This window comes from Canis lupus, chromosome 6 (assembly GCF_003254725.2).
Source record: "Canis lupus dingo isolate Sandy chromosome 6, ASM325472v2, whole genome shotgun sequence".
Taxonomy (NCBI): Eukaryota; Metazoa; Chordata; class Mammalia; order Carnivora; family Canidae; genus Canis; species Canis lupus.
The window spans coordinates 36,836,172-36,861,192 of NC_064248.1; the positions used below are offsets into that span (position 1 = coordinate 36,836,172).

Here is a 25,021-nt window from a genome sequence, read left to right on the forward strand (position 1 = left end):
AAGAACCAGAAGATATCACATACTGTATGAGTCCATTTATATGAATAGGTGGATCGTAGAGGCAGGAAGCAGATTCGTGGCCGCCAGGGTCTGGGGGAGTAAGGGTTGCTAAGGAATGTGATTTCTCTTCAGGGTGATGAAAATATTCTAAAATTATGGGGATGGATGTATAATGTTGAACTAAAATCCACTAAATTACATACTTTCATGGCCCCCTTGGGTGGAGCTGAAGAGTGATTCTCCCTTTCAGATAGGGCAGCCAGCCTCCACCACTCCCTACTGTCTCCTGGGCACTGGGGAAGCAGGTCAGGGCCCATTGGCTTTATGTAAAGTTGCTGCTGGCTCACCTGTGACCCTTAACGAGGATAACTTCTGGCTGAAAGATATAGGGCACCTGGCTGCCTCAGTTGGTAGAATGTGTAACTCTTGATCTCAGGGTTTTGAGTTCAAGCCTCACCGTGGCTGTAGTGATTACTTAAAATCTTTTTTTTTTTTTTTTTTTAAGATTGTATTTATTTATTCATGAGAGACACAGAGAGAAAGACACAGGCACAGGCAGAGGCAGAGGGAGAAGCAGGCTCCATGCAGGGAACCCGACGCGGGACTGGATCTTGGGTCTCCAGGTTCACACCCTGGGCTGAAGGCGGGGCTAAACTGCTGAGCTATCGGGGCTACCCCTAACATCTTTTAAAAATAAATAAAAGGTACAAAATACAGCTTTCCTAGTGCTAAAACACTAGGAGCCCTTGTGCAAGAGCTACTACGAGTGTCCACATATTTCAGCAACAGGCCCCAGTGAGGAAGAAAGCAAAGCGAGGGCAGGGCAATCTCTAGACACTTGGGTAGCCAAGAAGCTTGGGGGAGTGGAAAGGATTGTCATCTCTGAGGTGGGGTGGGGAAGGAAGCACTCAAGTCCATCTAAACCCAAAGGGCTCAGGAGAACAGCTCAGGTGGGAAACAAAACCGGAGCAGAGACCTGCCAGTGGGATGGAGCCACACTCTGCTGCCCAGGTCAGCCTCACCCACACGTGACTGTGCCTTTCCTACCCACCTACCTTTCCACTCCTCAGTCCCCAAGGCTCAGGGGCTGAGTTACTTTTCTATATTTTTGAATGCCTCACCTCATGCTCCAGCCTCAACTCAGAGGTTGCAAAGTCTGGTGACAAATGCCTCCAGAGCCACGAAGCCAAATCCAAACCTTGAGTGGGACTTGATTTCTAGGTTGTTGCACTGCCACCTTCAGACCACCAAGGGCAGGACGCCTGGTATCCCAGTAACTGTGTCTCGCTAGCAAGAAAACCACATTTCTCTTTCAAGGTCTTCCTCTACACTTCTGCTTTTAAAAGACAGAACAGGAAAAGGACTTGACTTCTCCAGGAAGAAAACTTCAGCTGTCATGAGACACTTCCCAGCTCCTTGCTGTACCTGGGATCTGGGACAGTGCCCGGCTCCTTCTGGTAAACCAGTAAGTATCTGAAACCCGTAGAAAGTTACCATGGAGCCTCTCTGTGCCCACCAGCTCTTCCCAACCTCTTTGCCCAACCCAGGAAATGCTCCCACAGCTCACTGCTCAGCCCAGAGCCTGGGGATGGGTCTGACCTTTGTGCTCAGGGCCACTCCTGCTGTGCCAAGGGGGGTTTTGTGAGACAGCCTTCAGCTGGGAGCCCTGACTAAACTACAATGAGCTAAAATGTTAATGCTCACCCCTGCCCAAATACTCCCTGCTCTAGGATCTGGGCTTGTCAGAGCACCACCCAGCCACCCGTGTGCACGTGCTCCTGGGCTGGTAGGACTCTGGACAAGGCCAGCCAAGTCTCCAGCCAGCCCCAGGAAGGCCAACAGTGATGTGGGACAGCCTTGTCTGTGGATGAACACCAGCAACTCCACTGCTAAGTCCCCTGTAGAAAGTGGTTTGAACTCTGAAATTTCAAAGAAAAAAATGACCACAATTTATGCTTTAAATATCTTTTTGCAGTAATCTTATTTACATCAATATGGAATCATTTTACATTCTTAGATCAGACAGTTATAGATGCTTTATTTTAGTAAATTATGAAGGAAAACAAAAAGGAAACCATTCCTAAGTTTTCTCCATTAGCCTGTCTTACCACAGTGGAAGGATCTGGAAACACATGGAGCCCGCACATCCTACAAGCTGAGGCTGGGGGGACAGTGTGTTTTACTCTGGCTGGACGGTGAACCTTTCAACTGTTCAGACTGTGCTTTCCTTTTCTGAACAAACATTTATACAAAAGACAATGATTCTCAGCAGTGAATAATTTACACACACTTCTGAAAACAGAGGTCAACAGGGTGGGTGGTGAGAACCAAGCCCCTGGCAGGCAGAGGGGGGAGGGCTCTGGGTTAACAAGCTGGTAGCCTGCTGGGCCCAGGCTGCAGCTGTGACCACCTGTGGTCCAGCAGAAAGGCAGGAGCCCCATTCAATGCCTGGCTTAGAACAACAGAACTCAACCGTCAGGTACGAGAGGCCACTCCATACAGGGTAGAAGCAAGGACCATCCATCCTGATAAGGATCATGGCCCACATGGGCAGGAATGGCATCTCCAAGAAGGCCCTTAGTACATGCCTCTGCAGCCCCCAAGATGCCGATGTCTCAGCTGCTTGGGATCTTTGGGAATTAGCCTCCAGGAAGAGGAGAGGGTATCCCTGCTGAGGGATGGATGATGCAATGGGGCGTGCAGGCCCCAGGTTCCTCAAAAAGACAACCTGGCAGGGAAGGCGAATATTCCAGAACCTCCCGGAGGTTTGCTGAGAGGGAAATTAATCAGTTCATGACTCAGTGTAGCTTAAGGCTTCATTTTTAAGCTGTAAGCATGGCCTTTAATTCTTTAACTAAGATCTCCATATTTGAGTCCAAATTAGAGTTTTAGCTCTGCAAGAAGTGTCCAGTTGTTTTACTCTGCCTGAGCCAGAAGAGGCCTAGGTACCTACCCACAGACAGGAAGCTTCCACCACCCCTCCTGTGCGCCACACCGTACTGCCAGGGGCTGTCCCCCATGACCACTCCATGGGGAGGTGTGTTGTCACATGGTTTCGCTGTTGCCAAGGCAGTCCAGGGCCTCTGCAGGCAGGGGCTCAGTGCTGCTGTTCTGGAATCCTTCCGGTGCCCTGGCCACGAGGAGGGGCTGCTGCTCCCAGCCTAGTTTCCAGTGGACCGTTTTCCTGAGCCAAGACACAAGTGGTTACGTTTCACTACCATCCCAGGATGAAGACGCCCTGTGGGTGAGCCTTTGTCATCCCTGGGAAGAAGCTGCATCAGGGGTCCCAGTCACCAGGGACCAGAACAAGTAAAATCCAGTCCAACACCACAGTGAGCAAGTGTGACTCCCAGCAGCCCTGAGGTGACCCTAAGCCTCCCAGGCAGGCCATGAGTTAGAAGATTGGGGTGCTCTGCTACGACTTGCCCTCTATGACCATGAGTAGCCTGGTTCCCACCACTGTGGGCCGCAGTCCCCTGGAAGCTGGTAGAAGGAGGGCTGTGAGGCAGCCCCCTGTGTAAGCTCTCTAGGAAGTGGACAGAAGGCGGTTTGGTTGGGCCCAGCACTGCCGGCTGACGCTGCCACCTTGCCCTGAGGCGGGCATCTGCATGGACCGGGAGGCCTGGTCCTGAGTGGAGCCAGATGCGCCACACCCAGACTGGCACCTCTTCCAAGCCTGGGAGTAGGGGAAGGGGGGGTACAATGTTTGTTAAAATGAGGGAAAACAGGGATTAGTTCACCAGGAAGCAAAGGGGAAGAAACCTCAGGGTTTTCCTACCTCGGCTGGGTATCAGGAGGTAAACATTTTCTTAAGTTTGGAAAGGAATCCCTCCTTGTCCTCCCCAGCCTCAGGCCTAGCCTTGCCTCTTGCGGAGCTATCCATGGTCCTGCCACCTGGGCACAAACAGCAGAAAGAACTGGGGTCAAGGGCGCCACCTCCAGGAGTCCCATCCCTGGCCCCACCTCCCCACACCTGGCCACCCAGAGGCTGGTGGCTCCAGAAGCCACCAAGCACCACCCTGAGAGGGAAGGGACCACTCCCAGGCTGGCTTCAGGCCTGTGACTGAAGCAAACAGGCCACTTGGTGCTATAGTGTCCCAACTGCTCCTCGAGTCACTGGTCCACAACAGGGCAACAAGACAGAGAGAGGGACGATGACCAGCTATCTCTATTGTAACAACTGTCACAACTGCCAAGTGCCAGATGCCTTCCAGGCCAAGCCACACAGATTTCACGGTAGTTCATTCAATCCTTTACCAGTATATTTCACAGATTAAAAAAGTAAAAAACACAAAACACGAATGCAGAGATGTTAGGTAGTTTGCCTAAGGTTACACAGCTGGCAGGTGGGAGGGAGAACAGAGTTCAAACCCAAAGAGACGGGTCCAGAACCCAAGCTCTTAATGACTGTAAGAAGGTGAAGAACACATGCCAAGACCAACTAATCAGCTTCCATGCTCCATACGTGTGCACCTAACATCTCTGGGATATTCAGGGAGGGGACTCGCCACCTTGTGGAATCCCATGTCATGTGCGCTTCTTCTAACCTGTAACAATGATAGTGGGGGACCCTGGATGTCAGTGGGCAGCCTCCACATTAAGACCATCTGAGCCCAGATGCTCTGGACAAAGGGAAGCTGCTCTCCAGGCAAAGACTATGGAGATCAAGTCTGCTTCATAAACACATCCTTTTCAAGATCTGCCAAACACTAGGGAGGCAGGACAAGCTTCTGCCACGAGCTAGACTACACACCAGTACTCAGTATTTTAAATTGCAGGGCACGTTGTTAACATGCTAGGATGCATATGCAAAGTACAGCACATAGCACAGTAATAATGGTCATGGTCCCCAAGATCTCAGTCAGTAAGAGGCCAAAGCTCTGGGTACCAGACCCCGAACAGGGGTGGGTAAAGTCATCCCAGGTTCAGCCCCCTGGGTAGTCCTGTGGACCTGGCACGGCCTCAAAGCTCCAGAATGTCTTCAGAGAGAGAACAGTGGGCCCAAACAAGATGTGCTAACCAAGGTCTGAGCAATCACCAAAGCCAAGATACCCAGGTTGATCCCCGACTCCCAGGGCTCCCAGTGAAGGACCTGGGCACTGCACAATCACCATAGCAAAGGTGCCCACTTCCATAGATGACAAGGCCATGTGTGCCTTCCCTTAGTCCTTCACATCCCGTTCTTACATAAAGACTTAAGTAACAAAAACTTAAGTAAGTTGCTCCACAGCAACCCATAAACCAGAAATTTCCCTTCACTCACAGGCCTCCTCAGACACAAAGGAGAGCACAAATGCTGAATTTCATCATGTTCTTGTTCAGGATAACAAATCTTTGCATGTGTGCACCGTCATTATGAGTTAGAGCTGATGGAGCTTCTGCCAAGTACCGTGTCAGATGCCTTCCCTACATGATCACCCTATGATGGGTGCAGTTATCATTCCCAACTTACAGATGCTACTGCTGAGGCCTGGGGAGGGGAAGTGATTTACATAAGGCTTTACAGATAACAACAGCAGAGAGGGGCCCTGTATCAGCAGACATCAGAACCCAAGCTGTTAGCTACCAGTCATGATAGGGCACAGAAACACTTGGATTGCTGTCACCCTCCTCCCCCAACTCTGCTGTCTTCATCACCTAGAAGGCAGGAAGCAGTTATGCACCAGGGCGACAGGTATTTGAGCTAAGGTGGCCAAAGTCCCCAGAATAAGTACCTCATTAACTGGTTCATGGTTCACAACAAAAAAATAAAACTACAAAACAGACACACCTAGAAATTCTCACCCCCTACTACCAGGAACACCCTCTCATCTCTATTTTATTTTTTTAAAGCTTTTATTTATTTATTCATGAGAGACACACACACACACACACAGAGAGAGAGGGGCAAAGACACAGGCAGAGGGAGAAACAGGCTCCATGGAGGGAGCCCGATGCAGCACTCGATCCTGGGACTCCAGGATCATGCCCTGGGCCAAAGGCAGGCACTCAACCACTGAGCCACCCAGGTGTCCCCTTGACTCTATTTTAAATTTGGATAAAAGGACTACGGTCTCCCTCAGGAAGAAGGTTTACTGGCAGGGGTATCAAAGGATATAAGCACTGAATTTAAAATTCTGAACCAGGGCAGCCCAGGTGGCTCATTGGTTTAGCGCCGCCTTCCGTCCAGGGCATGATCCCGGAGACCCGGGATCAAGTACCACATCGGGCTCCCAGCATGGAGCCTGCTTCTCCCTCTGCCTGTGTTCTCTGCCTCTCTCTCTCATTCTCTCTGTCTCCATGAATAAACAAATAAATAAATCTTAAAAAAAAATAAATTAAAAAAAATAAAAAATAAAATTCTGAACCAAATGTCAGGAATAAACTATGCACAAAGATCACAAAGTCTATCAATACGCTGCTTTTCTTGCCCGGGGCAGGAGGAGGGACATTCAGGTGCATTTAGGTTTTAGGATGGGATACAAACATGGACACTTTGCTTCCAAAGCTTCTTCAAACACAGCCAGTATGTGAGTTTTGCCTTCAGAATAGAGAGGAAATGCCCGTGGTAGAAGCCCACTCTGGCCGAATGGGCACTACACAAGCATTTCCAAGTCTACACCTTCAGAAGTGACCACAGCCAGATGGCTGCTCAGCCGACACACACAGAGGCCAAACCCGAGGCCATAGGTCTCTTTCCTGAGACAGGCCTACAACTCCCATCCCTCTCAAAGCATCTCCCATCCGATGGTTAGGAAAATGAATTAAAAAAAACTCAGCCAACCTTTACTGTGAGCCAGCCTTGCACCAGGTGCTATATGAGGTGCTGAGGGATTCAGAGAAGAAACATGTCAGCTTAGTGCAGAGGGATTCAGAGAAGAAACATGTCAGCTTAGTACAGGCAGGGATTCCAAGTCGGAACTGCCTGATGGCTGTTTGTAAGGTGATGCCAGGAGAAGAATAATAGGTAATACTCATCCCATGAATATGTGCCATGTTTTTGGGCCAAAGTGTTTTCTCCATGGGCACAAACTCCTAGTGTTATGAGGAGGGTCTGGCATGTATCTAGAGTTCAGTGCTTGCCATCTTCTCCCGTTATTTGTAAACAGATGAAGGCAGGGGCCTTGTCTCTGCACGGCACCTCTTAACACATGACGGACACTAAATGAACTTATGTTTGAAGAAACAGAGGCCAACAGGACTCCAGGATCTGATTTCTGAGGACCAGGTCACCCTACAGGTGGAGGTGCAGGTCTATACTCACAGCCTGACTCCCTGTCTACACACACAGCTGAGTCAGCAGAGTACCTCTCGTTATATTAAAATGTCTTTCCCTTCATCTTCTTCTGCCTCCACCCTCTGTAAAGGTCAACACCATCAACTACACCAGAGAAGACAAACAGCAGGTGGGATCCCCAAATACTGAGCGGGATCCCCAAATACTGAGCTCCGGGACTGGTTTCTACCCCTACAGTTAAATGGATGTATGTGTGTTGTCACCAAGAACTAACGATGACCCAGAAACACAATGAACCACTCTGCCTTTAACTCAAAAAGTCCCGCAGTAGCATCAGAGTGCCCTGATTCCTCATGTCTTGCTGCTTAGCCCTAAGCACTGAGAGTCCCTAAGCACACTGTGTCTTTCTGGACTTTCTAGATCACAGGCTGGGAGATAAGCTAGGGCCAGCCATTAACGTTTTCACCAGCTGCATCAGGGACCAAAAATAAGCAAGAGACATCAAATCCCCCCAAAACTTCAGGTCAGTTTCCTGTGTAATTGTATCTATCCCAAATGCCTTCCAGGTGCCCCTTCCCCTAAGGAAAGCAAAGATGCCCAGGAATTTTATCTGTAATGACTCTTGTCAGCAACCCCCCGCTCCCCCCACCCCGCCGCGCTTGTGCATGCACTCGCTCTTTTTCTCTCTGTCCCAAATGAATAAATAAAATACTTTTAAAAATAAAAATAAATAAAAATTTATGGATGGGAGGCAATTTTCCCACTGGAATACAACTCTGAAATAACAATGAAAGTGAGTGGGAAAGGAAAAATAATTTGGCATACCTACTTTACCGTATAAACAACTTTCATTTTTTTTTTTAATTTTTATTTATTTATGATAGTCACACACAGAGAGAGAGAGAGAGGCAGAGACACAGGCAGAGGGAGAAGCAGGCTCCATGCACCGAGAGCCCGATGTGGGATTCGATCCCGGGTCTCCAGGATCGCGCCCTGGGCCAAAGGCAGGCGCCAAACCGCTGCGCCACCCAGGGATCCCATAAACAACTTTCAGAAATGTATTCAATGCATATATTAAAGTTAAGCTACACTCAGCAAAATTATGTCAACAGAAATTTAAAAGGAAGAAGTAGCAAAGTGTCTGACACACAAGAGGTTCCCAATAAATCCTGGCTAAACAAAAGGAAAGGGAACTAGCTACCAGGACAAAGAACCGAGAAAATCACGAGGGTCAGAAGGACAACTCTCAATTTAAACTACCAGAAAGGAGTTTACAAAAACACCAGTGTTCTAATATAGTGAACGAGACCTACGTCACCTCCGTAGGCTCACTCAGGCAGATGTCAAGCTCCTCTGTACGTGGGGAGAGGAGGAAAGCTGGGGTGTCTGTAAAGCAAGTCTCCCATGCTAGGTAACTTGGAACATTTGCAGTCCAGGAAGACGGTAGAGGAGCACAAGTGGAACTACATGAAAGAGCTAGTCCCACTTGGTTTTAGTTCAAGAATATAAAAGTCCAGGCACCAAACCATTCCACGTTTGGTTAGGCTACAGACAGGAGTTGTGGTAGCTGCATTTACACAGTGGACTTAGTCTCTGGACTCCACGCAGCTCAACAAATTCTATGCAGAGGCTGTTATTGCTGGGACCGCCAAACCTGGGCTCCCAGACCAAGCCCTCTACCTCACTGGGAAACTCCTACCACCTGCTTCAACTGACCATTCAGGCTCTGAGGACATGGGACCCAAACAAAAACACAACAAGGCAACGAGGAGGAAGCATGGGCAGCTGAAGCCAGTGCATCCACACAGCCTGTCCCCACTCGAGCAGGAGCCCGACCAACAACGGACCAGCATCTCTTTTGCAGTGCACCCCCACCTCCCACAGGAAGAGGTGCCACGGCCATGGTGTCCATCACCAAAGCTCCTGCCTGCTGGCATTTTGAAATCAAATCACTAATATGTAAATACAGTCCCAGATAGAGCATGACACTGGAGATCTGGGTGAATGAGGCATTTGCTCATGGCCAGACAAATTCAGAGTCAGACCTGCTGAACACAGGCAGATCTATGGTCATGTGATAGACTTTTTATACTGTTTACAACATGCTCTGAGGTCTCAGTGAGGCATTCTGGGTCAGGACTGCAGAAAGCCTACAGATCCATCTTCTCAAGCTGCTACAATGAGTGTCTTACCAGGATGTACCCAAGGTCACAAGGCAGGTGGCAGAACCATGGATAGAACTCGAACTCTAAGAGCAGCTCTTGGAGACATATAGCTGCTCTCTGGCTGGAGGCGTGCTAGTGCTCTCTGACCTCCTGACCTCAGCACACACAGAGTAAATTAGGGTGGCTTTACTCTGGAACGGTTGGCATTCAGCTCTTCCTAGCTCACAGATCCCCTCTTTCTACCACGCCCCCCACCATGTGGAAACCCCAACATGTTTCTGAACTGTGCGTCCTCCAAGGACTGAGAGGACTTCTACATGCCACCATGTCATCTTACCCGTGCTTGTGTTGGTGACACCATTCACCGTCCCCTCCACATCGGTCTCATCTTCGGCATAGCTTAGGATCAGGCTCTGCTGCCGGCTTGTCAGTCTCCTGTGGACCAAACACAGTTGAGTGTTTCCTCAAGGCAGCGCTTTAAATGATGGGCTTGGCCATTTCGTCTATCAGTATGTGGGAAATGTGGGGCCCCTGACTTGGCAGGCACACACACCCTGAGACTAAGAGCCATACTCTCACAGTTTCTTTTCTTTTTTTTCCTTAAGATTTTATTTATTTATTCATGAGAGACACAGGCAGAAGGAGAGGCAGGCTCCTCGCAGGGAGCCTGATGTGGGACTTGATCCCGGAACTCTGGGATCACCCCTGAGCAGAAGGCAGACACTCAACCACTGAGCCACCCAGGTATCCCTATCCTCAAAGTTTCAATCAAGAAAATGGAAACTGGGACGCCTAGGTGGCTCAGTCAGTTAAGCGTCTGCCTTTGGCTCAAGTCATGATCCCAGAGTCCTGAGATTGAGCCCCAAGTCAGGATCCCTGCTCAGCAGGGAGCCTGCTTCTCCCTCTGCCCTTCCTTCCTCATGCTCACTCTCTCTCAAATAAATAAAATCTTAAGAAAAAGAAAATGGAAACTATGCTCATCAAGGTGAGTACCATATAATCTATCAGATTACTGAATCGTTGTACACCTGAAAACTAACACAATGTTAGGAAAGAAGAAAAGTTCCTAAAATACACTAAGTTTTTTTGTTTTTTAAAGATTTTATTTGATAGCGAGAAAGCACAAGCAGGGGCAGCTGAGAGGGAGAGGGAGAAACAGGCTCCCCACTGAGCAGAGAACCCGACACAGGGCTCAATCCCAGGACCCTGGGATTATGACCAGAGTCAAAGGCAGATGCTTCACTGACTGTGCCATCCAGGCACCCCACCCTAAGTTGTTTTTAAACAGCTTTCATAAATGCTAAATAGTTTACTTTAAAGGGGGGAGGGGCTCTTACAAACATTCTATGTAGGAAGTTAACTAAACGGAGTGTTGGAAAGCCGGTCCTGCCCAGTAGGGTCGGACGCACAGCACTCCGCTCGGACCTTTCTCCCAGATGACACAGACATCATGTGCCATGATTCAGTCACAGATCTGTCTCTCCCAGCAGAGCCCCAGTGCCTTGAGAGCAGAAATAACAACAACAGCAGCGGCTACAGCTACGTGTGCCCTATGTATTACTCAATTTCCTAGCAGCTAACGAGATTGACTTTTTATTATGCCCAATCTGCAAGGGGGCACTCGGCAGGACACACCTGACTAGAGAGAGGAAGTACCACAAGCGTGCACAAGCCTCAGTGCTCACAGCAGCAGACAGCAGGCCCAGGCCGGGGGGGCTCAGCACAGGGCCTGGCAGGTAAAAAAGCCCTCAACTGGGTCCTGCTGGGTGGGGAAGGTGCGGAGATCGGGCGGACCTCACCATGGCTACGTGGGCACGCACTTTGGAACTCTTATCTTGATGTGAATGTAGTGATCTCCATAGCCGTAGCTGTTAATCCGAGGGATGCCCTTCCCACTCATCCGAATCTTCTGGTCTGACTGAATCCCAGGGGGTATCTATAAAGAAAGGAAATCTGTGGTTTGCCTTGGTCTCCAGTTGCTCAAATAGAAACATTTCACTACACACTTACTCCTAGGCAAAAACTGCCATTCAGGTTTCTATACAAACCGGCTAAACCCAAGTCCACCTAAAGCGGAGCCTGTGAAGGGGACTTGTGGGCAGTTTGGGGAGGTGAGCCCACAAGGAGGAGAAAGGGAGCATGAAGAGCAAGAGCTGGGAGGAGGCAAAGCCAAGACAGGGACAGGCGCATACTGCCTGGTGCCCACAGAGGAGTAGACACGACCCAGGATTGCCTTCCCTAGCAATTTCACAGTCAAGGCCCAGTCTGTGGTGTGAACCCAAGGAATGGCCTGACCTTCTTCCTACCTCCCCCAGACCTTTGAGTCCCCAACATGCTGCTTGTTCAAAGTTTCTGGCCACTTCTCAACCCCATTTCAGAAAAAAGCAATGAAGTGCAAGACTGGCAAAGATATCCTTGCCCTCTTACCGTCACGTTAATTGTCTCGTACAGGCCCTGCGCTCTGGCTGTCCCTCCAAGAATAGCCTGAGCTATGGAAATAAAGAGGTCGGAGTGGATGTCTGCACCGTCCCTCCGGAACACAGGGCTTTTCTGCACCTAGGGCCAAGCAGGAGAGATACAGTTATGCACAGAGAAGTCCTGAGACTGGACAACAGTCCCACATCTCAGCAGCCTGGGCACAGGCCCTGGCATGCATCATGGTTACACTGCTTCTGTGTGAAGAGCATAGTACCGAGAGAGAATGTATTCTGACCAAAGAAGCAGGACAGGACCCCGGCTCCAACAATTACACATCATTTCTATACTGTAATGGATCTATCACAGATCCATTTCTATACTGCGATGCAAGAGTGTCAGTCTCAGATCAAGCCTTCCAACTGACAAAAAAGTAAAATCGGCTTTTTGAACATTAACAACAAAAATCTTACTCTACTGGAAGGTTTAAAGAAACAGACTAGTACTTCTACAAAGGCAAACAGTTTATTTTCCAAACATATATTTGGTACAAACTCCCTCAAGACAGTCAGGCAATGCTGGAATGATCTACCCTTTGGGTTTCAAAGACACTCCCTGCCTTGCAGTGATGTCCCCTCCTTGTGTTCTTGTCTATTATCACTTGGGGTTGGGGTCTGGAGCCCCTACTGAGCCCGTCATAAAGCCTGACTTCTAGCAGGCTGCCTTTGTTTTGATCCCCTGGTCTAGCAATTCACACTTTACAGTATTTTTATCTTTGTTTACATTATGCGATATTTCACATACACATGAACAGGCAAATAACATCACACACACACACAGTGCCCACAACCCAGCTGAGGTAACAAGACATCAGGACATGGTGAAGGGTCCCGGCTCCTCCAGTGACTGCCATGCTGGATGTAGTAGTTACCATTCCCACATATACACACGTGTCCTCAAATAACACGTAACACCATCTCATATGTAAGCTGTGTACAGACAGGCTTCCTCCCTGCATCTGCTTGCAATCTGCTTTCTTTCCCTCACTGGCAACTGAGGAGTCTCGAAATGTGTCATGCTGACACATGACACATGTGGCTCTGCTTTCTTCCTCTGACTGCTCTGAGGCACTCTGGCCATCATGTGGTTCACTCAGCTACGCTCTTCTCCCAGGGCAGCAGGCTTCTATCAGAGTCTTGCTATTATGAGTGAAGGTATCTTGCTTGCAGCCTGTGATTTCCGCTTGCTGCACCTGTGTGGCTTTCTCCTTAGGGATGTACCTGGAGGGGCTGCAGGCAAAGGGCACTCCCTCCCTCACAATCCCCCCGTATCAGTAAACTAGTCTGTCCCTGCACACAGTATATAAAACTGTACCTCTGGCACTTGCTATCCCCACAAACAATTCAATATGTAAATTAAAAACACGAGGAAAGGTGTTCTATATTTTCGTGGGAACGTTGTTCTGTCCAGACCCAGCACAAAGGTTTAACGTGACAGGTGTTTAACAACCCCACAGAGTTGGCCACTGTTGCCCTTAGAAACAGATGGCCAGACAGGCTCCCATGAAGTGCAACTTCTGTCCAACGAGAAGACTGAGCCGTATCCCCTCCCGGAAGGCAAGGGCCGCAGAGAGGCTGTACAAGCACAGCACCTACCCTGAATGTGATGAAAATTTCCCTTTTTCCTACAGGCATCCGTACAGTCTGCCCATCCTCGACTCCTAGAAGGAAGAACAAAAGTTCAAAAGGGGAGAATTATTTCGGGACCTCCCAAAGAATTTTCTGCCCTAGATCCATGTACAAACCACTGACTTCCTTACTCATGCCTGTTTTTTTTGTTTTGTTTTGTTTTTTACTCATGCCTGTTAATGAGCAACACAATTATCCACAGCACATCCAATAAGTATAACCCTTCCAAGGTGCAAATACAGTAACTGATAACCAAACAAAAGCACGTTCTATTCATTTACCCAAGTTTCCTGGACCCCTGCTCCTACCAGTCCTTGTAGTCTCTTGGGGAGTTCAGAGTCTGGTAGAGGAGACAGTTATTGACCAAATAATTACACTAACAAACACATCATTGCGAAGAGGGACACATTCTCAGAAGGAAAGGACACAGATATTCTACGGCTGCCCTGGGGAAGTGACACTCGAGCTGGGAGCTCTGAGAGGTCAGCCTCTGAAAAGAAGGTGGAAAGCGAGCTTCAGACACGGAGTGGCATATGCCGAGGCTCTGTCCTGGAAGGCATTACAGCCTGTTCAAGGAGCTACAACAAAGTCAGGAAGGCAACCAGGGGAGACTAACAAGAAGGGAGGCTGAAGACGCCAGCTGGGGCTGAGACTGGAGGCATTTCTTTGCGCCAGGAGTCACCACATGGCTTTCAGGGTGAGTGACGTGATTACTTCTGCCCACAGGCAGAGGAAGAAGCAGGCTCCATGCATGGAGAAAGCCAGCTTGGGAGAGCAGTCACAGGCTGCCGTCGGGGCCAGGAGGAGAAGTGGGGTGCAGACTGGGCTGGCAGTGGGGAACGACGCTGGCCTCGTCCACTGAAGGTGGAGGAGCGCCACGAAGAAACAGGGGAGGCATGCCAGGTCATTTCTGCAAAATGTGGCATGCGAGGGTAGACTGTAAGGAAAACTAGTGCAAAGAGGAAAATCCAAGGAGATCCTAGCACGCCCTCCAGTTGGGGGCTGAGTCCCTTAACCACAAGAGCCCAATGACAAGGAAACCAGGGCCTCAGCTCTCCCAGCCCCTGGTTTGTGGAAGAGCCCAGGACCAACCGGCAGGTACGGGTATCATCACTTTCTTCTTCTGCTTGGCTTGTCCTGCTCCTCTGCACACCACGCAGGGGGACGTGATGATGGAGCCTCGACCCCCACATCTCCGACATGTGGAGCGCATCACAAAAGGGCCTGTATTTATGGTTTCCTGATAAAGAGAAGAAAAATGAAACCCTTAAGCATACAGGTAAACTAATGGCCAAGCCTCTGGTGGCACAACGTACAGCAGGGAAACAGCTCATCAGACTCACGTTGTGTGTGAACAGGCACAAAACACGCCACCTGAGAGCACAGGGGCGGGGGCTCAGACTGTCAATCTGCTCTTCTGGAGCACACTGACTTCTGAACTCCAAATCACCAAGCTGACTGTATATGCCTGGAAAATGACATAGTGCCTCTCTGCAGAGGTTCCTGAAACCCCCGGGAGCTGAGCAAATACATCTTAAAAAGAGTACTGCCCCTCTTCATTGCGATAGTGACAGCTGAGAAAACAGAGAGGAGAGTGACAACTGGGTGTAATCCCTGAACCCAGAGCAGCCCATCTGGTCTCCGAGGTCACTACTGCCCTGTCCAAGGGGGGAGTCGCACGGACCTCACTGTACCCTCATGGCCAAATGGGAAGAGCCAGGCTGGGCTAACCAATGACCTGGCCAGGGTCCTCCCCACTGCCCCCGGCCCCCAGCACTGGTGCCCCGGGAGCAAGGAGGCACAAAGCCCCCTTCGCTGGCACTGGTGCTGCTCATGCTGCTCCTCCCTTTCTCTCCCTGTGCACCCCCATCCTTCAGGAGCCTCCCAGCCCCCAGCCCCTCCCACAGCAGGTGGTTAGGGGTTGTGGCCTCTCTCACCAGCTCCTTACATGGCACTATGAATGAAAAACTGGTTACTTTTTTGTTTAACCTAATGTCTTTCTACTGTTTTTTTTTTTTTACATTATCAAATACATGCTTGTTGTGGCAAATCAAAAGACAGAAATACATAAGGAAAATGTCATTAATCTCTCCCTGCCTGGACTCCCAAGTTCAGTTTGAGAGATACTTTCTACAACTCGATCTGTCTCCACAAAAAAAGGTTTCTTTCAAGGTGGAAATTTCATTATGAGACTATATTATACATACTGTTCTGCAACTTTTCATCTTATTTTTTTTTAAGATTTTATTTATTTATTCGTGGAGACACAAAGAGAGAGAGAGGCAGAGGCACAGGTAGAGGAAGAAGCAGGCTCCATGCAGGGAGCCTGATGTGGGACTCGATCCGGGTCTCCAGGATTACACCCTGGGCTGAAGGTCGTGCTAAACCACTAAGCCACCAGGGCTGCCCCAACTTTTCATTTTAATGATACATCATGACCATTCCTCCAGGCAGATACATATATATAGATTTCTTTTTCCATCTTAATACTTATGTTTCAAGGGGCACTTGGGTGGCTCAGTTGGTGAAGCATCTGCCTTTGGCTCAGGTCATAATCCCCAGGTTCTGGGTTTGAGCCCTGGATAGGGCTCCTTTTTATTTTATTTATTTTATTTTTTATTTTTCCTTTTTTTTTCTTTTTTTTTTCAAAGATTTACTTATTTATGATAGACAGAGAGAGAGAGAGAGAGCGAGAGAGAGAGAGAGAGAAGCAGAGACACAGGAAAAGGGAGAAGCAGGCTCCATGCCGGGAGCCTGACGTGGGACTTGATCCCGGGTCTCCAGGATCACGCCCTGGGCCAAAGGCAGGCGCTAACTGCTGAGACACCCAGGGATCCCCCCCACTTTTTTAAGATTTTATTTATTCATGAGAGACACACACAGAGAGAGAAGCACAGACACAGGCAGAGGAAGAAGCAGGCTCCATGCAGGGAGCCTGACATGGGACTCGATCCGGGGTCTCCAGGATCACACCCCGGGCTGAAGGCGGTGCTAAACCGCTGAGCCACCCGGGCTGCCCCTGCGTGGGGCTCCTTGATCAGCAGGGAATCTACTTCTCCCCCTCCCTGCTCTGGTGCTGTTGTGCGTATGCACTCTCCCCTCCCCCCTCAAAAAATAAAAATCTTTAAAAATAATACTTATGTTTCAATGCTACAGAAAAAAACCTCTACACATACACCCACTAGGTCTGATGCCTCTACTTTAAGACAGATCCCCAAAGGTAGAATTTCTGGGACAAATAGTTATTATGTTTAAATTTTTTTAAATTTTTATTTATTATTTATGATAGTTACACAGAGACAGAGAGAGAGGCAGAGACACAGGCAGAGGGAGAAGCGGGCTCCATGCACCGGGAGCCCGACGTGGGACTCGATCCTGGGTCTCCAGGATCACGCCTGGGCCAAAGGCAGGCGCCAAACCGCTGCGCCACCCAGGGATCCCGTTTAAATTTTTTAAATTTAAATTGCATCATATTTAAAAACTTATGTGTTGTATTTACTTGCACATGGTACAAAATTCTAAAGTAAAAAAAGGAGGTACAGTGAAAAGTTAAGTGTCTTCCCCCAACTCCTGACCCCTAGTTGCTCCAAGTGCCCACCTTAGAGGCATGGCTATGGTGATATCCTTGTGTATCCCACTTTATCTGGACACACACTGTAAGCCATCTATTTATACATTACGAGTTTTCAGTCACCCAAGGCAGCACTACACACATGGTGCTAAAGCGTTTGTTTTGGTTTTTATAATTAAATGATCTCAGAAAGCATTTCTCACCAGTGTACGGCATCCCGTTACCTGGATGCACCACAATTTTTCAGACAACTCACTCCTGGTGGTCACTGACACTTCACTATTATAGACGAGACTGCAAGGGACACCCTGTACACGTTATGTTATGAATGTGATCTATCGGGTAGCTCCCCACAGAGATGCACACATGAGGTCCTAATAGCTCTTCCAACTGCCACTCCCAAAAGCAAGAGTGCTTTCCACTTCCACTGTCAAGGTGTGTACACGCTCATGTCCCACAGGTTCGTTGGCACAGACTGCGCCCATCTTTGAAATGCCTGTCACTCTGGAGGGCAAGCCAAAAGCATATTCTTATTTCCACTTGCAGTTCTCTTGACTGCTGGTGAGAGATGTTCACCAAACAGTTTTCCTGATGAGCTGCTGGTCTTTCCCCCATTACTCTAAATGAGCTCTTTACATATTAGGAATACTAATCCTTTAACAAACGGGTTGCAAATATTTTTTCCTAGTCTTAAACATCACGTTTTGAAAGAAATACACTTCAGCTTTACTACCTTATCTCAATCTCTTCAGAAGAAATTTTTTAAAAAGAAGTTACAGCAATTCAGGGCACTGGAGAAAGGACCTTAGAAGTGGGAGAGAAACGAACCAGTGGCAGGAACTCAGCTCCCAACGCTGTAGCCACAGGAATGCACGCGTTCCCCAAAAGCGCCCTCTGGAGGACTGTCTGTTCAACTGCACACTGAGCTACAAGCTGGTCCTTTTCTCAACAGGAGTATTTGCAGGTAAAACTTTGGATACACTCATCAGTGGACTCTTACCTGGCCATCAAAAATAATGTTTAGAAATACTCAAAATCATGGAAAAATACTTACAATACATGAAAAGTGAGGAAAAACTGCATGTATGATCCTCAACTGTTGAAAATTACACACATACCAGTAAAATCATTAAAAGATCATGACAAGGGACGCCTGGGTGGCTCAGTTCAGTGTCTACCTTTTGCTCAGGATGTGATCCCAGAGTTCCGGGATCAAGTCCCACATCCAGCTCCTGCATGGAGACTGCTTCTCCTCCCTCTGCCTATGTCTCTGCCTCTCATGAATAAATAAATAAAATCTTTTAAAAAAATCATATGACAAATTAGAAAACACAATTCAAATCATTGATGAAGAACTAACTTACTCAATTCATAAAGAGCTTCTACAAATGCCTCAGAATAAGATCAATTAGCCAGTGAGAAGGAAAAGACTGAACAGACATAAAGGAAAACTGGCCCTCAACATCTTCAAGATGTTCACCCTCACACTTGACAAATGCAAAATAAACATGAGAAATCAAGCCATGCAGACGTACTCAGTGTCTATACCAGCACAAGATGAGGGCACTCTGAGTGCACATCAATGGGGGCCTGGCTAGGTAAATGACGGCACATCTGTGAAGGAGTGCTGTAGCCATGCAGACCAGGGCAGCTGTGTATGCAGTGTTTGCCAAATATACTGGGAAGGAGAAACAAAATACTAAAGTACAAACAGAGCTAACTGTATTCTACTTTCTGTATTCTATTTAAAAAAAAAAAAAAAAAGGGGCCTCCCCGGTGGCGCAGCGGTTTAGCACCGCCTGCGGCCCGGGGTCTGATCCTGCAGACCCGGGATCGAGTCCCGCATCGGGCTCCCTGCATGGAGCCCGCTTCTCTCTCTGCCTGTGTCTCTGCCTCTCAGTCTCTCTCTCTGAATAAATAAATTAAAAAAAAAAAAACTTATAAAAAAAAAAAGTGTGTGTGCCTGCATGCATATAGGAGGACAGGGGATGCTTCTGAGGAGTGGAAACACAAAGGTTAACAGCTGAGAATGGGAGAGACACTTATTTCACACTATTTACAATTTGTACCCACTGAATTTTTAATGGTTTGCATACATTACCTATTTGAAAACCAACATGAAACAAAAATGACATTCCTTTTTTTAATTATTTATTTTGGAGAAAGAGAGAGAGAGCTTGTGTGCATGCATGCTTGAGTGGGGAGAGAAGCAGAGGGAGAGAGAATCTCAAGCAGACTCCCTGCTGAGCACGGAGCCCAAAGTAGGGCTCAATCACAGGACCCTGCACCTGTGACCTGAGATGAAATCAAGAGTTGAATGCCCAACTAACTGAGCCACCCAGGTGCCTCGCCAAAATGACGTTCCTAATCAACATGATGTTCCTAGTCAACAACTGGAGAAAAACAAACTTAAAATTGGTAGAGTGGGTGAGATTATCAGGGACTTTTACTTTTTAACAACTTTTCTGTACTCAAAGACAACTTCTGTCCCACACTAGCATACATACACAATGACCGATTTTTTTTTTAAGATTTTATTTATTAATGAGAGAGAGAGAGAGAGAGAGAGAGAGGCAGAGATCCAACCCTGGGCCGAAGGCGGCACTAAACCGCTGAGCCACCTGGGTGCCCACAATGACCGATTTTAAAGGTGGGTGGTAGTGAACTTCTCAGATCCCTTGAACAGGAATCCATCTTAATGGAATATAATCATAATCAATGAAAACCTGACTATAACTAAATATATAGAGATATAATCATAGTGAAGAGGAAGAGAAACAAGTGACTCAATTAACTCTGGAGTATTTTAACTATATACCTTCAATCAAAAAATGAAAAGATTTCTAAATGTCAAATTCCAGTAACTAGGACTATTCTTCACAGTTGTCTGAGTGACAATTCTGCAACTACTTTTTGTGTTACAGGGTTGAGCAAATGAGTAAATATACTGCAGATAATCAAAGCCAGACTTCTCTTCATCAGAAAAAGATTTCAAGGCAGAAAACTAGACGAACTTTGTGGTGTTGGGCTGGAAGTGGAATTATCAGGTTGAACTCACTGGTTTGTCAGAGCAATGGCAGGTGGAGGGCTAGGTGTGTATGTGAATAATATGAAAAGAAGTACAGATATGGGGATATATACATGTGCATGCACACGTGCTTGCACACACACAGGCACGCACACATTTTCCCCTCGCCTAGTATGTGGGAGGGCATAGAAGGAGCAAAACCTCAGACATGGTGAGCAAACCCAGAGCACAGGTCTTAGTTTATAAATCCCAGGAGACACTAAAATTAACCAGGTCTTCCCTCCTGTGGCAGGAAAAGCACAAGTTGAGTCTAGAACATCTTACTGTAATAGGAAGTGCTCAAAGAATGATGGGGACCTGTCAAAAGTATACACAAGCCAGCTAAAAGGGACTCCACAGGCCAAGAACAACCTGAATACTGAAAGCAGTAAGTAAACTGATTATAGCCCAGTGAATAAAATAAAAATACATAAGTTCACACTGCTATAAATAAATAGTAAATACATAAATGGAGAAGAGAAAGTGCTTCCTTTCAGGAGAATGTCAACTCATAAAAGTAGAGGGATGCTGGGATCAGAAAATTACCATCTTGCAACTGTCCAATAATAACTAACTGTCAAGAAAGATCAATGGATCCCACAACTATTGGGTGAAAGTTTGATGAGGAACCCGGTATTTATAGAGTGTTAGGGTACCTCAAAACAACTTCCTAATTTCAAAGAGAAAATTAGTAACTTTACTAATTTACTAAGAAACCTGATGGACACCACCATAACTAATTACTAGTGATCAAATGTCACATCACCACTAACAAGACAAACTGACACCTTATGACTCCTGACATGATCCACCAGAAAGGGACATGGTGTTTCACCAAAAACACGTAATCTAGGGCAGCGTGGGTGGCTCAGCAGTTTAACGCCACCTTCAGCCCAGTGCGTGATCCTGGAGACCTGGGATCAAGTCCCATGTCGGGGTCCCTACATGGAGCCTGCTTCTCCCTCTGCCTGTGTCTCTGCCTCTCTCTGTCTCTCATGACGAAATAAAATCTTTTATTTTTATTTTTTTTTAAAGATTTTATTTATTTTTTCATGAGAAACACACACACACACAAAAAGAGGCAGAGACACAAGCAGAGGGAGGAGAAGCAGGTTTCATGTAGAGAGCCTGACGTGGGACTTGATCCCGAGACTGCGGGATCACGCCCTGGACCAAAGGCAGACGCTAAACGGCTGAGCCACCCAGGTGTCCCTAAAATCTTAAGAAAAAAACATGTAATCTGAATCTTATCATGAGAAAATATCAGATGAACCCCCAAATAAGGGGCATTCTCCAAAATAGCTAACCTATAGTCCTAAAACTGTCAAAGTCACAAAGAAAAAGAAAAGCTGAGAAACTATTTGAGATTAAAGGAGACACAAGATATGACAACCAAATATGATGCAAGATCCCAATTGGATCCTGGACCAGGAAAAAAAGGACACTATAAGGACAATTGAAAAAAATTTGAGTGTTTGCCTTTAGTATATGTACTAAATTTAGTATTTAGTACATATACAAAAATTGGAACAATATAGTTAGCATGGCCCCTACACAAGGATAACATGCAAATTCGTGAAGCGTTCCATATTTTTAAAAAAAGAAAGAAGAAAAAATGTGATAATGGTATTATATCAACATTATGTTATTATATCAACATTAAATCTCATTTTTTTAAATAATTTTTTTTAATTTTATTTATTTACTCATGAGAGACACAGAGAGAAAGAGAGGCAGAGGGAGAGGCAGGCTCCATGCAGGGAGCCCAACGTGGGACTCGATCCCGGGTCTCCAGGATCACGCCCTGGGCTGAAGGCGGCGCTAAACCGCTGAGCCACCCAGACTGCCCAAATCTCCTCATTCGACAACTGTACTGGAGTTAAATAAGAGAACATTCCTGTTCTTTGAAAATACACAACACAGATGACAAAGCAAATGGGACACAATATTAATAATTGGTGATCTGGGTAAGAAGTAAGGGAGTGACTCTTTATACTGTTCTGTAAGTCTATAATATATAAAAAAATTTACCAAAACATAAAAGAAAAAATGATTATACAGCAAGCAAAATTTTAGCCTCTCTCTCCCCATTATGATTCCAAATTGCCAAAATATCCCAAAGCGTATTTCAGAGAAGATAGCACAGGATCGCTGGCCAAGACAGAGCACTCATGGAAAAAGAAGGATATAAATAAAACAGTCCCACTAGTTACGGACTCTCAGAGCACTAATTACTGCCGGGTAACTATCCATGGAAGCAGAGAAAAAAGGATGGCGAGGGGTGTAGGCGGGCCAGAGGTGAGAGACCCCAGGGGAGGGGTGGGGGTGGGACTCTGACTTGCTCTTACCATGCCGGAGCCACCACAGTAGTGGCAATTCTGCATCTTGGTGCCAGGCTCATTCCCTTTGCCGTCACAGCGCTCGCAGGTGTCAGTGATGTTCACAGTGAACTCCTTGTTGACCCCCTTGGCAGCTTGATTAAACGTCAACTCCATGATGTACTAAAGAAATCAGAGGACAGCCTGACATCTTTCTTTTGATAATTACCAAAGTGATCCTTACTTTAAAAGTAAAGGAAGGCAACGGTCAGTAGTTTCCAATTATTCTAATTTTTCTTTTAAGGCAGACTTTATTTTTTAAGGCAGTTTTATCTTTTTTTTTTTTTAATTTTTATTTATTTATGATAGTCACACAGAGAGAGAGAGAGAGAGAGAGAGAGAGAGGCAGAGACACAGGCAGAGGGAGAAGCAGGCTCCATGCACCGGGAACCCGACGTGGGACTCGATCCCAGGTCCCCAGGATCGCGCCCTGGGCCAAAGGCAGGCGCCAAACTGCTGCGCCACCCAGGGATCCCCAAGGCAGTTTTATCTTTACAAAATTGAGAAGGAGGCACAGAGTTCATCCACACACCCCCTACCCTGTCCCACACATGCACAGCCTCTTCCATTATCAGCATTACTCACTGGAATGTACATTTTTTTAAATCAAGGGTGAACCTATATGGACACATCATAATCATCCAAAGCCCATAGATTACATTAAGGTCCACCCTTGGTGGTATATATCCTAGGAGTCTGAACAAATATCCATGGTTATAAAATCAGAGTACTTTCACTATGAAATTTCACTAAAAATCCTCTGGATTCCACCTATTCATCCCTTCACTCAGTTACTTTACTTTTGAACTATTTTACCTACCCATACTCTGCCTAGTAAGAGTGGGTGGGACTCCACTGATTCTGCCCCCTAATCCTCAGGATTTTTAAGAAAGAATGTTTAAGTGAAAATATGCCTTTCAACAAACGTATTTGGACAGTCCTTAAAGACAGCTGAAAACATCCACAATTGTAACTTAAATCATACAGTATCTCCCAAATCGTCTTCAACTCTAATCATCTTATTAGGAAATAAATATGTGGCGTGTCTCCCTACTGGATTGAGCTCTCCTAGAATAATGAAGCAGGCTGAAGGTAAAATACTTATGCCTTATTCATGGACTCTAAGACCCTTAGCCTTAGGCTAATTAAGCAACTATAAAAATATAGTTAAAACGGATCTATACATATTACCTACATGGTTTTTCTTAAAATAATTTTAAAAATGATAATAGAATTATTTCCTACCGAAATGGCAGCCTCCAGATCATTCCACTGAAGCTGCTATACTTTTTGAGAAAAAGAAACTGCTAAAATCTGTTTGCCTCATGCTGAGCAGCTAAAATGTGAATGATTCTTCAAAACAAGGAACTTACCTCCTGAGGTTGATTGAATACACTCTGGAAATCTCCAAAAGAAGATGATGAGAACTCCCCAAAGATCTTCCTGAAGAGCTCCTCTGGGTCGACAGTGGGGCCTCCCTTCCAGTAGCTCTGTCCGGAGCTGCCGGCCCCAGGATCAAAGCCAGCAGAGCCGTATGCATCATACTGCTTCCTCTTCACTTCGTCACTCAGCACCTACCGGAAAGGCCCAGGAGTCAAGCACTCCCGAATCTCCCAAAGCCCAGAATACAGACACAGGTGCACACCAGGTAGAGATAAGGGTATTGTATCAACATTAGATTTCCTGGTTTTGACAAATGCACTGTGGTTATGCAAAAGAAAGTTCTTGTTCTTAGAAAATACACACTGGAGGACTGAAGACTAAAGAGGTCAGTGACTTATTCCCAAACGGCTCAGGGGATGAGCACACACACACAAAGGACAGGTACACAATACGTATCCTGAACCCCTCAGATGCTTGAAGTCTGGGAAGAAGGGCACTCTGGAATGGCTTAGCAGTCATCCAGAAGTGTGTGCTTCATCCCTCTGATTACATTTCAAATTCCTCAAAGTCAGCCTTCTAATTTTACAACACCCACCAGCCCCATGAGACAGTGATGCCCTAGGTCAGAGGGTCATCAAATAAGGGTAGGATTAATTAATCCAACTGGGAGCTCCCAGACCCAGCTATAAATTAAAATGACCTGGGAGCTCTGTTACTGCAGATTATTAGATCCTGTTTTCTACTGAGATGCCAATGAGATCTAGTGGGAGACTGGGAATCTTTTCTTCACTGAGGTTATCTGGTGTTGAGCCACCCTGTGCCACACACTCTGATCCACACAAGTGGCTGAATGATGGCAGCTGTACACACAGGTAGGTCACATTACCTCGTAGGCTTCTGCCAGCTGGGAGAACTTCTCCTTGGCTTTGGGATCGTCCTTATTTGTGTCCGGGTGGTATTTCTTGGCCAGCTAAAGGAGAAAATGGTAAATTATTATGGACACACAATGATTACTAACACCGGACCCCAAGCAATAGTCACAATCTCGCCTCTTTTATAGCAGTTAAGATTTTGCGACCGATTCTTTTTTTTAAGATTTTATTTATTTATTCATGAGAGAGATAGAGAGAGGCAGAGA

The 25,021-nt window shown here is 46.8% G+C and overlaps 1 protein-coding gene and 1 non-coding gene across 4 annotated transcripts in view; one reads left to right on the forward strand and one right to left on the reverse strand.

Moving 5' to 3' along the window:
* Window positions 1-25,021, reverse strand: part of DNAJA3 (DnaJ heat shock protein family (Hsp40) member A3) — a 45,830-nt gene that overhangs the window by 9,608 nt on the left and 11,201 nt on the right. Inside the window, exons 3-12 of one of the 3 annotated variants that reach the window (XM_025416677.3) lie at window positions 24,770-24,853; window positions 23,874-24,074; window positions 22,471-22,623; window positions 14,577-14,724; window positions 13,452-13,516; window positions 11,809-11,937; window positions 11,202-11,317; window positions 9,719-9,816; window positions 3,779-3,894; window positions 1,950-3,184 (exon numbers count right to left, since the gene is read on the reverse strand). In XM_025416677.3, coding sequence (XP_025272462.1) covers window positions 3,791-3,894; window positions 9,719-9,816; window positions 11,202-11,317; window positions 11,809-11,937; window positions 13,452-13,516; window positions 14,577-14,724; window positions 22,471-22,623; window positions 23,874-24,074; window positions 24,770-24,853 — 1,098 coding nt within the window. In that variant the 3' untranslated portion in view covers window positions 1,950-3,184; window positions 3,779-3,790. Of the gene's footprint in view, window positions 1-1,949; window positions 3,185-3,778; window positions 3,895-9,718; window positions 9,817-11,201; window positions 11,318-11,808; window positions 11,938-13,451; window positions 13,517-14,576; window positions 14,725-22,470; window positions 22,624-23,873; window positions 24,075-24,769; window positions 24,854-25,021 lie in introns of those variants that run through there. The other 2 variants (XM_025416678.3, XM_025416679.3) reach the window with 2 other exon arrangements.
* Window positions 21,613-21,717, forward strand: LOC112641149 (U6 spliceosomal RNA). Its single transcript, XR_003124535.1, has one exon. It is a non-coding gene; the product is annotated as a U6 spliceosomal RNA (small nuclear RNA).